This window comes from Mustela putorius, unplaced genomic scaffold, assembly GCF_011764305.1.
Source record: "Mustela putorius furo isolate JIRA1106 unplaced genomic scaffold, ASM1176430v1.1 tig00000228_pilon_pilon_pilon, whole genome shotgun sequence".
Lineage (NCBI taxonomy): Eukaryota > Metazoa > Chordata > Mammalia > Carnivora > Mustelidae > Mustela > Mustela putorius.
The window spans coordinates 38,939,159-38,953,796 of NW_025421322.1; the positions used below are offsets into that span (position 1 = coordinate 38,939,159).

At 54.2% G+C, this 14,638-nt stretch overlaps 1 protein-coding gene across 6 annotated transcripts in view; it reads left to right on the forward strand.

Moving 5' to 3' along the window:
• The window catches only part of DENND3 (DENN domain containing 3), a 50,160-nt gene extending 45,299 nt beyond the window's left edge, over positions 1–4,861 (forward strand). For 4 of the 6 annotated variants that reach the window (XM_045078193.1, XM_045078196.1, XM_013051803.2 and 1 more), the window contains 3 exons: positions 2,759–2,877; positions 2,963–3,100; positions 3,279–4,861. In XM_045078193.1, coding sequence (XP_044934128.1) covers positions 2,759–2,877; positions 2,963–3,100; positions 3,279–3,479 — 458 coding nt within the window. In that variant the 3' untranslated portion in view covers positions 3,480–4,861. The remainder of the gene's footprint in view (positions 1–2,758; positions 2,878–2,962; positions 3,101–3,278) is intronic. The other 2 variants (XM_045078194.1, XM_045078195.1) reach the window with 2 other exon arrangements.
• The last annotated feature ends 9,777 nt before the right edge of the window (positions 4,862–14,638 follow it).

Consider the following 14,638-nt stretch of genomic DNA (forward strand, 5'->3'; position numbering starts at 1 on the left):
GGCTGTCTTTGCTCTTCACACGTCAGGCTGAAGCGTGCTCAGGTGTGAAGGTCTTCACGTCTGTCTCGCTTGTGGTTTACTTTCACGAGCGACGGAGACTTTTCACCGTTCCCTTCAGTATTTCTTTTGTATTCTTTCTCCATGTCTTCTGGGATTTTCATTGTGTGTGTGTGTGTGTGTGTGTGTGAACGTACACACACACGTATTCTAGAGTCAGAGTGTGCTGTGAACATATACAATAATGTTCTGATACAGTAGGCGACGGACCATGTCGCTCAGGCCTCCCCACAGCTGTGATTCCTTCCTTCCTTTCCTTCGAGCTTGGGGAAGACCTGAACGTTTCACCATCTGTGTCCTGTCTGCTGCTGGACCTGTCCAGCAAATTTTCATTTCAGCCCCCCAAATTTCCATTTCTCTTCTAAAGTCTTTATGTCCACCCGTCCTCTGTCTTCCTGTGAGTTTTTCAGTTTATTTGTAATTGTTGGTCGAGGTCGTTCTCTGCCGGATCCTGGGTCATCGGTGGGTCTGCTTCTGTGTGCTGTTTCTTCTGCTGCCTTCGTGTCCTCGTGCGTCACATGTGCAGGAGTTCTTGTCGTATCCTGGCCGTGGTGGACACGTCTAGGAGACCGAATTACAGCCTTCTTTAGAGACCATTAGGCTTTGTTCCGGAAGGTCACTGAACCACTTACTGGCCAGTCCTAATCCTGCAGAGGCTTGGTGTTCCGCTTTTCTGGGTTAAACACATTTCACTTTTGAGCGTAATCCTGGAGCACGTGACACACGTTCTCATGTATAGTCTTCGCTTTTGTAAGCGAAGGGGTCGCAAGGGGACGCCTGCGGAATGTGTGCAGCCTTCCTAGCTGAATGAGCTCTAACTCTGAGCTGTTCTGCTTCTGCCTTCTCTGTTTATACACAGTTCAGGAGTCGGCCACAGATTTGAGAATTATTTGTACATTTTTGGGCTCCCTCATTTTGGGGGTATTCCTTCTCTTCCCAGACACATTGGCAGCCCCAAACCAGACCCTTGAGCAAGGTGGACATAGCGCGAGAAAGCTTCTTCCTCAGGGTCCCGTGGAGAACCGGGAAGCACCGGCAAGGAGAGCCTGGGTCTGGCTACAGGGTGGGAGTTCACTTCTCTGTCCAAGGACGTATGTCTCAGGCTTGATCTCCAGCGTGCGTGTGCGTGTGCATGTGTGTGCGTGTGTGCGCATGCAGCCCGGCTGCATTCTGGACTACCACAGCTGACCTGACTGTGCTAAATAAAAGGGTCGTGTCAGGGACAGCGAGGGAGTGAACAGAGGACAGAGTCACTGTTCTCTTCCAAGTCAATAATTGAGTCAGTAGTTTCCCTTTGACAAGGAGAAGCGTGGGCTTTCTTCAGGCCACAGGGAGTGCACGCCTGACAAGTGTTGTCGGAAGCGTCTGCCAAGCGCAAGCCTTGGTCCCTCATCAGACATCACCAGTGCAGATGCTGGGAGCAGGTCGGGGTCTTCTGACATGAGGACCTCGGTGTGCTCGGAGGCAGACCTGACAGGGAGGGCCGGCCAGGCGGTGCGCCCCACTCCTCTCCAGGCATTTGGTGAGGTGAGCCTGAGCGGCGGTGGCCGCCCTCTCTAGCCCAGCAAGGCCACCTCAGACGGCCGCGTCCTGCCCAAGGGCTGCGTGGCCAGCTGCCCTTGCTCGGGCTCCCTGCGTCTGAGGGCGAAGCAGACCTGTTCACACCCCCCGCGGTCCAGGCTGTGGCCTCTCTGGAGTCCGTGTCTTCATTTGCAAAGTGAACTGGAGTACTGCCCTTCCCGCGGCGGAGCTCGCCAGCGGCCATGGGATGCGAGAGGCCAGGGACGGGAGCTCTCCTCTGTCGCTGCCCTGCTCAGCCTCTCTGGAGCCTCGTCCTGTCCCGGGCCCCTTCTTATTGGGGCCTCTTCTGGGGCTCTGTGTCCAGTGCACTGACGGGGGCCCTGGGGGCCAGAAGTGCCTTCCGAGGGGCGGGCCTGGGGTTCCTGGCCAGCCGCGGCATCACAGGGGCCTCACTGGTTGGTCCGAGTGGCTAACGGTGTAGCTGGCCGACAGGCCGTGTGCAGGACCAGGTTTTACTCGGGGGAGACCACCCTGACCCGAGCGTCGAAGCAGGAAGGAGAGGGTGAGGGCAGCTCTCGCTTTCTGTGACTGAGAGCCCCGCTGAGTTTCCAAGTCTTTGGGGCAACCACGGCCAGGGGTGGCTGAGGGGACCTACAGCCGCCTGCGGGCTCCCCCTCTCTCTGCATCCACCTGGGGCAGCCCCCAAGGCTGCGCCTGCCTGTCCCCGTGTCTGGGTGCTGGTGCTGCGGCCTCAGTGCTGGGGTCAGGGGCACAGGGCGCCGTCCCAGCAGGACAAGTCTCGGGCTGCCCAGCCTCCTGAGGCTGTCGAGCTGCAGTGGCTTTCGGGTCACAGACGTTCTCCGAGTCACAGATGAAGATGCACTTGGTGACATGTGGCACCGTCACTTTGAATTCTCATCTGCGATGGGGGAAGGACTGCCTGGGGCTTGGTGGGGGACGGGTTCCCAGCGCTAACGTGATCCCACGGGTCTGCGGGGCCTCGGAAGGCGTGGCAGGTGGCGGGCTCCCTGTCAGTCGCAGCGGGGAGACGGCCCCCGGGGCTGCTGGGAGCGCTCGGCTGATGCTGGCACCTGCCAGTTGCCCAGGTGACGTTTCGAGTGGCTTCATCCCTGGGCCCCGGGTGCGCCCCCGGGCCTCAGGCTCGCCCTTCCTTCTGCAGGCACAGGGAACAGTATCGTGGCCATGACGTCCGGCGGACTCCTTTGTCAAGAACTGAGGGTCAGCGAGAACTTCAAGGACATCAGCACGTCCTTCCTCAGCTTCCAGCTCCTCCCGGAGGTATCTGTCCGGGCTGTGGCGTCTGTCTGGGCGGGCCCCCCGGGGCGGAGGGCCACCGGCAGCCACACCGTGACCTGTCTTTCAGCAGGAGCAGCTCTGGGCGGCCTGTGCCGGCCTCGACAGCATCTACACGTGGAGCCTGAAGGACCTGACCCAGCGGCCTCAGGCGGTTCGCCTCCAGGACTGCTCCGAGGTCAGCTGCATGATCAGGGTGAAGAAGCAGGTAAGGCGGGGAGCCACGCCCCCCCCGGGGCCCAGCTCTTGCCCTGGCCGCGTCCCCTCGCGGCCTGTCCAGGAAGGACTCGGATGCGGGGGTGTACTGGGTAAAGCACACCTCCAGGGGTCTCCCTTCCCGGGCCAGTCTGCGTGTGGCCGACGCCCCCTCCGTTCCTCCCTGGCAGATCTGGGTCGGTGGCACAGGCCTGGCACAGGGAAAGTCCAAAGGGAAAATCTACGTGATCGATGCCGAGAGGAAGACGGTGGAAAAGGAGCTGGTGGCCCACGTGGACACGGTGAAGACCCTGTGCTCAGCGGAGGACAGATACGTGCTGAGCGGGTCGGGCAAGGCGGAAGGGAAGATCGCCATCTGGAAAGTCGAGTAAACGTGGGTGAACATGCTGAGCAGCGCGGTGTCCCGCCCCTGCCGGCGCCCCCCCAGGAAGGTGGGGGAGGGGAGCCAGTCTGGCCCCCCATGGGGGAGGGCAGTGTGCCACTCTCCTGAGTCCAACAGCCAGCTTGGGGTGCTTCTCCGCAGGCAGCTGCATCAACTTGCTAATAGGCTCTGCCGTGAAGTTACCCTGTGTGTTGTCTAGAAAGTTCCAGAACTCACGACTAGGGGCCAGCACCAGCGCAGGAGGGAAGTGATTTAGCCCCATCACGTGTGACCGGCAGACCTCAAGTCTCTGGTGTGCGTCTCCTCTGCTCCGTTCACTCAGCAAGTGTCTAGTGAGCATCAGCGGGCAGGGGACCTGCCACCTTCGGCGACCGCTTATTTCCAGCACGTGCGTGAGGAGGTGCTTTTTACATGACAACTTGGTGGCTGAAGAGATTGGTGGCTGCCCTCGCTGGGCCTGCTCAGAGCAGGTGACCCAGGACGGCCCAGGGAGGGGACGGCACCAGGCTCAGGGGTGTGGCCAGGCTGGGCTGAGGCAAGCCCTGTGCTTCTTTAACTAGTGTCCGGTCTTTATAATAAAGAGACCTAGAGAGACTGGGCTACCGAAGATCACTGGCGAGGAGTTCCACCTAAAAGAGCATCCATGATCGAATTTTCTAGTGACGTTGCTGCCACTCAGTCATATATTTCTACCATCTGCATCTTGTCTGTTGCCGTAGATGGTCTGTTATTTATCTGAAATGATCTTATTAGCTATAAATTAAGTATTTGCAAAAAAAGACCTCTTACACATTTTTACTATTATATCGAGATGTCCCTCCCTCAGTGTCCAGGAGGGAGCGGATATCCCCCCGACAGCACCGAGTGAGGGTCTGTCCCTGTCCCCCAATGGACCCACCATAAGCTCAGCCGCAGATGGGGCCGCTGGACCCTCTGCCCTGGGCTTGTCGGACTCAGAAGCCATGCTGACCCTGAAAGGTCAGAGGTGTTTGCCAGCCCCCGGGATGGGGCTGAGCTCAGAGTGTCTGGAGCCTCCAGACGAAAGCTTAGACCAGGTCTTGCTCTGCAGAACTTACGTGCTTTGCATGGTCCGTATCACGGCCCCAGATTTTGGGGTGTTCTGGGAATGTGGTGCAGAGAACAGCCAGGCGGCCTCATGCCCCCGTGACTGTGCTTACAAAGAAGGGGTGTTCCTGACTCCTGGAAGGGAGACTCTGCCGTAGCAAAGGACACAAGGTTGAATTCTGCTTTTGTGAACATGTGAAAAATTACAGTCAAATCCGGTCAGAAACACTCATAAATTATTGAACGTCAGTCCACACGTAACCAGCTGTTTTTACCTGTCGATAATAAATTCCTTCGTTTATTAAACGCTGATGTCCGAGACCCTCACTTTCCCCACATTCGCTGGTGGGTGAGAGCCATAAAGTAAGCCGGGCCGTTGGGGGTTTGCCCTGGATTCACACGACGCGCACTTCCAGTTACTTCAATGCCGACGTTTCGTTCCCTTTACTCTTGGTGATGATTTCCAAGATCTTACGTGACAGTGACAGAAGGGCCGGTGAGGCTGATAGGTGAAAGGTCACTTTCTGCCGTCAGTGTCCCCTCTGTGCTGGGGGACCGTCCATGTTGAAGGCCTTGTCCCGGGACGCCCCAGGGGAGCTGGCATCCGTGAGCCGACGCCTTCCCCGCCTTGGCTCCAGAAACCGGAATTAAGTTGGTACCAAAAAAAAAAAAAAAAGTGTTTATCTTGAATGGGAAGCCAGTTCTACTAGGATTTCAGCGCTCCAGCCGTATCTCGAACAAGAGAAGACAAAGCTGGCTTCGGGGTGCGGCCCTGGGCTACGGTGCCAGCGGCAGGCTTGCCCACTCCCGCTGACTGCACACATGGTCCCTCGGCCTGGTCGTCAGGAGCCACTCTGAAGATGTGAACGTGTTGGCCACTCTCCGTGACAACCTTGGAATCGGATGTTGAGTGTAGCATCTGAATTAAAAGTGTATGACTGACTTCCGTCCATTTCTAGAAGGTTCCTTAGGAAGATGAGGTGCTTTCCCTGCAGGGCTGGGGAGGGCTTGGCCAGAGAACCGGGCAGAGCTGCCCCGCTGTGTGTGCTGCCTGGAAGTGTCTGGAAGCTGTGGGGTCCCCGGGGGCTCAGGCTCAGACGCTCGGGAGCTCGTTTCTCACGTGTGCTACTAACTGCCAGGCTGCAGCGTGGCCTTGAGCCCACAGGACTCCAGAGCTGTGCGTTTCTGTGCCTCGGAACAGAGAGGGGCTCGGTGCCTTAGTCCTGGCCTAGTCCTGGAATTCCGGGGCTGGCGTGGCGACTAATAAGGGCCTCCCCCGCTGGGCCCAGGACCAGCCCAGAGAACACTCCAGCAGGCTGCTTTACTGGGCACCTGTGAAAATGCTCGCAATGAGCCCATAAGCACGTGAGAGCAGCTGCAGTGGCCCAGAAAGGCCAGTCCACGTCCTGACCCCATGTCCTGTGGATGTGGCCCTGTCGATCTCTAGATGAGGTCATCCTGGGTTAGGGTGGGCCTTAGAGGCAGTGACAGGTGTCATTAGAAGAACAGAAGACAGACCAACACACTCGTTATCTTTTTTTATTTTTTATTTTTTTTTAGAGATTTTTTTTTTTAATTTATTTATTTGACAGAGAGAGATCACAAGTAGATGGAGAGGCAGGCAGAGAGAGAGGGGTGGGGGGGAAGCAGGCTCCCCACTGAGCAGAGAGCCTGATGTGGGACTCGATCCCAGGACCCTGAGATCATGACCTGAGCCGAAGGCAGCGGCTTTAACCCACTGAGCCACCCAGGCGTCCCCCAACACACTCGTCATCTACAAGAGACGCACTTCAAATACACGGACGTTGGGGCTGGGGTAGGGGGGCGGGGAGAGGCGGAGCAAGCGCACCAGGCAGACAATCAGCACCGCCGGTTCCCATCCAGCAAAGTAGCCTCCTGCTGAAGTGTGCATCATGTGAAAAAGGCAGTTCAGTTCCTTGAGACGGTTACTAGTTCCTGAGAGGTAATAATCCTGTGTAACACGCAGGGGTGAACACGGCAGAACGACAGGGCAGAACAGACAAATCCACACTAGGAGTCGGGAGATTTTCACACCCTCCTCTCGGTAAGTGGGAGAACCAGTAAGTAAAAAGTCCGTGACGACACAAAGTTCGTCACTATCTGCCAGTGTGACCTGACATGACAGAACGCTGTACCCCACAGGGCAGAATCCCCTTCTTTTGTAGCGAACAGAGTGTTCCTCAAGCTAGAGCATACGCTGGACCATGAAATACAAAGACTTAAATCTTACGGGACGTGTTCTCAGACCAGCCCAAACTTAAATTAGGAATCAACAGCAGCAATGCCCTCAAAATCCCCAAATGAAAACCGTGTTGGAAATTAAACATTACTTCCAAGTAACCTGAAGGTCAAATAAAGATATCACACAGGAAATCAAAATAATACAAAATTTGTGGGATACAGTTAAGGCACTGCTTAGAGAAAAGTTATTGCTTTAAGTGCCTCTATCAGAAGAAAGGTTTAAAATTAAACTTCCATCATAAAAACATAGAAAAAAAAGAAGAAGCATATTTAATCCCAAATATGCAAAGGAGGGAAAGAACAAAGATAAGACCAAAATCAATGAAACGGAAAGCGATCAACAAAGCCAAAAGCTGGCTCTGTAGAGTAATTGTAAACTCTCATAAAACCAATCAAGAGAAATGGAGCAGACCCACAGCCACTATCATGAACGAGACGGGCTGACCTCTTCTAGACATCAAAGCAGTAAGGGAACAGCTTTACGGCAATAAATTTGGTGAAATGTACAAATTATACAAGAAGAAATAGACAACCTTAATACTAATACATCTATTAGGGAAACTGACTTTAGTCAAAAGCCTTCCCAGGAAATCCCGGGCCCTGTGGGTGTGACAGTGAATTCCAGCGCACTCTTAAGCACGGAGTCCTAGGATCCCACAGAAGTCCGTCGGAAGGACAGGGATCACCTCCTGACCCCTGCTGGAGGCCAGCACCATGTTGTACTGAAATCCAACAGATCATCTTACAGGAAAATAAAAGTACACATCGGTTCCCTTCACAACACAGATGCAAAATGCCTGAACGAACACTTAGCCAGGTGAATCCAGCAACACTGTGAACGGATAACAGAGCATGACCGAGTGGGGCTGGGCCCATGATTGCAAAGTTGATTTATCAATCGACAGTCTGTAAATGCACGTATTAAAGGAGAAAAGCCAAAGTGGTTGTCTCAACAGATGCAGGAAAAAACTGATGGAATAAAATTATCATCCACAACAAACATTCCAGTAAACAGAGAGGAACCTCCTCAGACGGATACAAAGCACCTGGGGGAACCCACGGCGGACGGCCCACCTGACGGCTGCGGTCCGGCTGCTCCCCTCCAAGGCCGGGAACAGGCATGAGCGCTTTCATCCCCCCATTCAACACCACACCGCAGGTCCTGGCCTTGGCACGAAGGCAAAGATGAATGATTAAAAGGCTAGACTAGGGGGCGCCTGGGTGGCTCAGTGGGTTAAGCCTCTGCCTTCGGCTCAGGTCATGATCTCAGGGTCCTGGGATCAAGCCCCACATCGGGCTCTCTGCTCAGTGGGGAGCCTGCTTCCTCCTCTCTCTCTGCCTGCCTCTCTGCCTTCTTGTGATCTCTCTTTCCATCAAATAAATAAATAAAATCTTTTAAAAAATGTAAAAATATGGGACACCTGGGTGGCTCAGTTGGTTGAGCAGCTGCCTTCGGCTCAGGTCATGATCCCAGGATCCTGGGATCGAGTCCCACATCGGGCTCCTTGCTCGGCGGGGAGCCTGCTTCTCCCTCTGCCTCTGCCTGCCTCTCTGTCTGCCTGTGCTCGCTCGCTCTCTCTCCCTGTGTCTCTGACAAATAAATAAAAAAATCTTAAAAAAAAATGGAAAAATATGACTTATGATCACATTCAAAACACATCTCATAGGAATAAATTTACTGAAGCAGATGCGCTAGACTAGTATACTAAGAACATAGAACAGTGCTGAGATTTTAAAAAGCCTAAATAAAAAAGTATACTATGTTTATGGATGAGAAGATTAAATACCATAAAGACGTTAGTTCTCTCCAAGTCAACCCAGTACATTTGAGGTAATTCCAATCCGAACCCCAACACAATTTAAACATACGTACATTGAAATTTTGACAGGCACAGGTGTACACACACACGGAAACACCAAGTTGAATAGTCAAGATAACCTTGGAAAAGATCCAAGCTAGAGAATGCACACCATGTGATTTAAAGCTTCCCCACCCCGGCAAAGCAGCAGTGATTAAGACGGTAAAAGCGTGCGCATAAACAGATCAATGTGCGGAACAGGATGTAGACACAGTCAGCTGATCGTCAACAGAAGTTGCCGGACAGGTCAGTAGGAAGTCTTTTCAACAAACAGGGCTGCGACAACCAGGTAAATGTATGGGAACAGGAGGAAGCTCAACCCTAATCTCACTCCAAAAAATCTTCATTCCAGGTGGTTCATCTAGACGTAAAGCTACAACAGAACAGACACAGAACATCTTCGCAACCTTGGTACAGATAAAGACATCTTAGAGAAAACACAATAAAAGCTAACTAGAAAAAAAAGTGACAAATTGGACATCGTTAAAATACATCATTAAGAAGTTAAAAAAAAACAGCTGGAAGGAAATATTGACATGCTAGATCTGACAAAGACTTACACTCGTGACATATAAAGAGCGTCTACAAATTAATACAAACAGCCCAATTAAACAATGGGCAAAGGATACTTCACCAAAGGAGATAAGCAGATGCCAATTTGAAAAGATGCTTAAATCATTAGTCATTTAGGAGAGACATTGAGCCACAGTGAAACACTCCCCGACAGTCACCAGAGTAGCTCCCGTTAGAGTCCCGAGAACGAACGCAGAGGAGGATACGAAGCAGAAGGAACTGGGTGTGACCGCGACTGCCCACTGCTGCGTGCAGACAGCATAGCCACTGGGGAGAACTGTTCGCCAGTTGTTTCTCTTTTTTTCTTTTCCTTTTTTTTTTTAAGGTTTTATTTATTTGAGAGAGCAAGTGCGCGCACCGCCGGGGCAGAAGGGTTGGGGGAGAGGCGGAGGGAGAGGGAGCAGCGGACTCCCCACTGAGCAGGGGACCTGACGTAGGGCTCGATCCCAGAACCCCGAGACCATGACCTCAACCAAAGGCAGACAGTTCACTGACTGAGTCACCCAGGCACCCGTTTGCCAGTTTCTACATGGCACAAACCTACCATACAACTCCACCATTCCACACCGCGGGGTTTTTTTTTCCTTTCTTTCTTTCTTTCTTTTAGTTTTTTAAAGATTTACTTATTTTAGACCAAGAGAGAATCCCAAGCAGACTCCCTACTGAACAGGGATCTCAACATGGGGCTCGAACTCATGACCCTGAGATCGTGACCTGAGCTGAAATCAAGAGTCAGATGCTTTACCGACTGGGCCCCCTAGGCACCACCCACCTCGTGTTTTACCCGAGAGGAAGGAACACCCGTGTCTACAGAGACACTCTCACGAGTGTGTCCACAGCATCTCTGCTTCCAACAGTGCCACACTGGAGTCCCGCGTCACCCAGAGAATGGAGGCGGCCCGTCCTCACGTCGGTGCGGAGAGACCGGCCCGTGTGGCCCTCAGCAGTGTGCACAGTGAAAGCAGCCAGGCGGGAAGGCTGCACACCCCTGCTTCCACTCGTCTTTCCTCCGAACGGACAGAACTACCCGTGGCGCCTGCACTCATCTCGGCGGATGCCCGACGGCTCACCGGCGCGCATGCGGGATACAGTGCAAGTGCGGGGCAGAAGAGAGAATCTTCTGGAGCGAAAACTCCGGTCTGCTATGCAGACTGTGTTCGTGACTCAGGAGTGTGCACGGGTCAAAACTCACGCTCGTACACTGTGCCTGCCGCCGTGTGTCCGCTCACCTCCACTAAAACCGGAACACAAAAATCACTATGGGTCCTACAGCTGCTGGAAAAGATCAGAAGGGAATAGTTTGAATCTGATGCTAAAGATCTGACGACTTGGCTGGAGTGGAAGCATTATTTGAAAAGCACGGCAGCAAAGCTCATTCCACTCATACAGCCGGAAGAGCCTCATTTCTGATGAAGTGAGTTAACCCCGGTCCCAGAGCTCCACATGAAGACAGTTTCATGAAGAATTCACCGATGGGGGTGCCTGGGTGGTTCAGTCTGTTGAGCGTCTTGACTCTTGGTTTCGGCTCAGGCCATGATCTCAGGGTCGTGGGATCGAGCCCCGAGTTGGGTTCCGTGCTGGGCGTGGGGCCCGCTTGGGATTCTCTCTCTCCCTCTGCTCGGTCCCCCCTCAATGTTTTCTCTCTAAAATAAATCTCTTTAAAAATTCACTGACAGGGCGCCTGGGTGGCTCAGTGGGTTAAGCCGCTGCCTTCGGCTCAGGTCATGGTCTCAGGGTTCTGGGATCGAGTCCCGTATGGGGCGCTCTGCTCAGCAGGGAGCCTGCTTCCTCCTCTCTCTCTCTCTCTGCCTCCTTCTCTGCCTACTTGTGATCTCTCTCTGTCAAATAAATAAATAAAATCTTTAAAAAAAAAAATTCACTGACAAACTCTTCCAAACATACAAGGAAAATGTGGAAATTCTCTGCCAGGTATTTTCATAAAACTAAGGAGTGAGCTCTTCCCTATCCCATTTTATGTAGCAGTGACTACCTTCCTACCAAAGCCAGACATTGCAAAGGAAAACAGAAACAAACACAGGACCATTTCCCTTCATAACCATAAACATCTTTAACAACATTCTAGAAGTTCAAATCCAGCAGTACGTAGAGGAGAATACGTACGGCGGAGTAGAAGCCATCCCAGGAAGGGAAGACGGGTGCGCGCGGGAGACCACGATGTCCTTCACCACATTAACAAACTCAAACACGGGCTCATCTCGACAGATCCAGGAAGAGCACGAGACGGAATCAGAACCACGAACCGGGAACAGGAAGGGCTTCGGGCGGCCCCAGAGCAGCTCCAACGCCCCCAGCAGACACCGCACTTCCCGGGCAGAGACCCGAGTAATGAGAAAAACCCACTAAAAATAGGACAAAATGTCGAGTTCAACACTGCACGGAGGAAGATGGCGAACACAGGAGACACTGAGCGCCCGCGCGCCCCTGGAGCCCCGCTGGGGTAGCGCTGCGCAGCCGAGCACTGGCCGATGCTGGGTCAGCCGGCCTGGCCGGGACACGGCGCAGCAGGTGCAGCCAGAGCCCTCGCTTGTCGCTGTGGGAACGCAGAATCGTGGGCCCCCACCGACCCCTGGGAACATACAGTAGATTTTTTTTTTTTAAGTTTTTATTTATTCACTTGAGAGAGAGAATGGGAGAGATTGAGCATGAGAGGGGGAAGGTGAGCGGGACAAGCAGACCCCCCGCCGAGCAGGGAGCCCGGGGCGGAACCCAGGACTCCAGGACCATGACCTCAGCTGCAGGCAGTCACTCAAACAACTGAGCCACCCGGGGGCCCTACAGTAGCTTTTAATAGTCAAAACCACACACAGCACGCGACTCAGCAGCCCCGCTCCGGCAGTTTTGGTGAGATCGGAAAGTCTGCGTCTGCAGGAACCGAGAAGTGGCAAAACCCGAGCCCACCAGCTGCTCTGCAGACGGACAGACGCTCGTCGTCGGGTCCAAAGCAGCAACAAAGCGGGAATAAACCTGAAATCACACAGGCCTCGCACTGTAGCGCTCGCGGGAGAAGCGCGTCACACCGCGGGGTTCTCTGGTGACACAACGCAGACCCGGGATGGTCAGTTCGAAGCGGTGTGAGGAGGGGAGCACTTTTCCGTGTGACACGACCTCTGGCCGTGAGCATGTGCGATAGACGTTTCTGGGTTTTCCTTTCTCTCGGGAAACACCCCGAGGCGTGAACTGCTGGGCTGTCTGCGTGAGCCGTGAGGCGGCAGCGGCAGGGGCGAGTTCCTACTGTGTGCGTTTGTCGGAACGCTGCGCGCTTGAAACCGCTCAGTCTTACTGCATGTAAATCAGAATCAATAAAGCTAATTTGTAAAGCAAAAAGAAAATAATAAATCACAATCAAACTTCAACTATATACGTTACCGATGCAGTTTCCCCATCGGCGAGTTGATGCCCGATCTCTGCTCACTTCGTCCTGTGCAGCACCGTCCCGTGCCTGTTCGAGGAGCTGCGGCACGGAGGACTTCAGTCCCGGACCGGCCACCTGCCGCCGGGGGCTGTGGGACACGTAGGTTGCCCCCCCCCACCCCCGGCCCCCTGCAGAAGGAGGAAGTCGGGTGACTGCTCCCACCCAACCAGGATTCCTCCTCCTGTCTTGGGTGTACGTGTGTTTTCTATCATTTCTAAGAGCCTGGAACAGATGTGTGTCCGCCTTCTGCTCTCTGGTTTCCTCATCTAAAGATTGTCACAGTCTGCTCCTTTCCATTTCGTTGGAAGTGACCTAATGATGTTAAGGAGCCACGTTAGTGGAAGCAAAGACTGATGATTACAACCAGAGTGGTGTCCAGAGTCAGAAACCCGATGGGAACTCTCTGACAACTTCACTGTTTCACAAATAAAGTGTTCTCATCTACGCATTTCCCATTTGAGGGGTCCCACTCTTCCCAGGAAAATCCTCAAGTGCATCACCGAGAAAAAATAAATTAATGCTACACTTTTAGGAAGGTAGAGGGGATTTACACAATAGATATAAACTTCACGAACAAAAACCAGAAAACTCCTAAAACAAAAACCCTCTGTTAAACTTTTTTTTTTTTTAAGATTTTATTTATTTATTTGACAGGCAGAGATCACAAGTAGGCAGAGAGGCAGGCAGACAGAGAGAGGAGGAAGCAGGCTCCCCGCTGAGCAGAGAGCCCGATGCAGGGTTCGATCCCAGGACCCTGAGACCATGACCTGAGCTGAAGGCAGAGGCTTAACCCACTGAGTCACCTGGGCACCCCTGTTCAACTTTTTTTTAAAAAGAATTTATTTATTTGACAGAGAGAGACACAGCGAGAGAGGGAACACAAGCAGGGGGAGAGGGAGAGAGAGAGAGAAGCAGGCTTCCTGTTGAGCAGGGAGCCTGATGTGGGGCTTGATCCCAGGACCCTGAGACCATGACTTGAGCTGAAGGCAGGCTTAACTGACTGGGCCACCCGGTGCCACAACCACCCCCACCCCCGTTCATCTTGTTCATCTTATTAAAAGGATGTAGGGGAACTAAACGTGCAAATAAGATGATCAAGGTCTTACTCAACAGAACATGTAGATTGCAAACCCATGTGTGGTTCCATTTTTGTAAGAAAAAAACCACATCAGCATGTGCGAAGTCTGGAGGGCTGTGTGTCCCCCCCCCCCCCCCCCCCCCCCCCCCCCCCCCCCCCCGCCGCGGCAGCGGCACCTGCACTAGGGGAGGCTGGCGGCGGCTGGGCAGACGGCAGGGGGCGCTGTGGCTCCAGGCGGCGGGAAGGCTTGCTGGCGGGGGAGCTCCAGGAACTCCAGCCTCTGGCCACCGCCCCTCCCTCCCTGCCCCTTCCCTCCCCGGGCCCCACCCAGCCTCCTCTGCGCCCGGTCCTGGGTTCAGCTATCACTGGCCGAGTGGCCTTGGGCAAGCCCCCACCCCCACTTCCTCTGGGCCACGTTGCGGGGCGGGGGAGGGGGGGCGCAACACCTTCCCCTGCCCAGGACCTCACCCAGCCCAAGGCCCAGGCACCCCGAACCTCAGGCTTCAGCTACTTACCTGTGTGGCCGGAGGTACAGGCCCAGCTTCTGAGCAGCTCCCTCTTCCCGGGAGGGGCTGCCAGACCTGCGACCACACCTGTCTGGGGCCCCAGCCAGCTTGCTGGGCAGGAGTCACCCCCAACCCACCCCCCGCTGGCTGGGCCTGAGCTCCCACTTGGGTGCCCCCAGGCCGGGAGGCAGGCAGAGCTGTGACCTCCTTCCCCCTGGCTGTGGGATCTGTCCTGGTGGCTCCCCACCCCCGCTGAAGGTGGGGGTTCCAGCACAGGCCCCCAGGTTTGGGAACTGGTGGGGAAGGGGTTCTGGGGAGACTTCCTGAGCCCATACTTTGTCCACACAGCAGTGGGCCTGGGAGCTCTCTGCC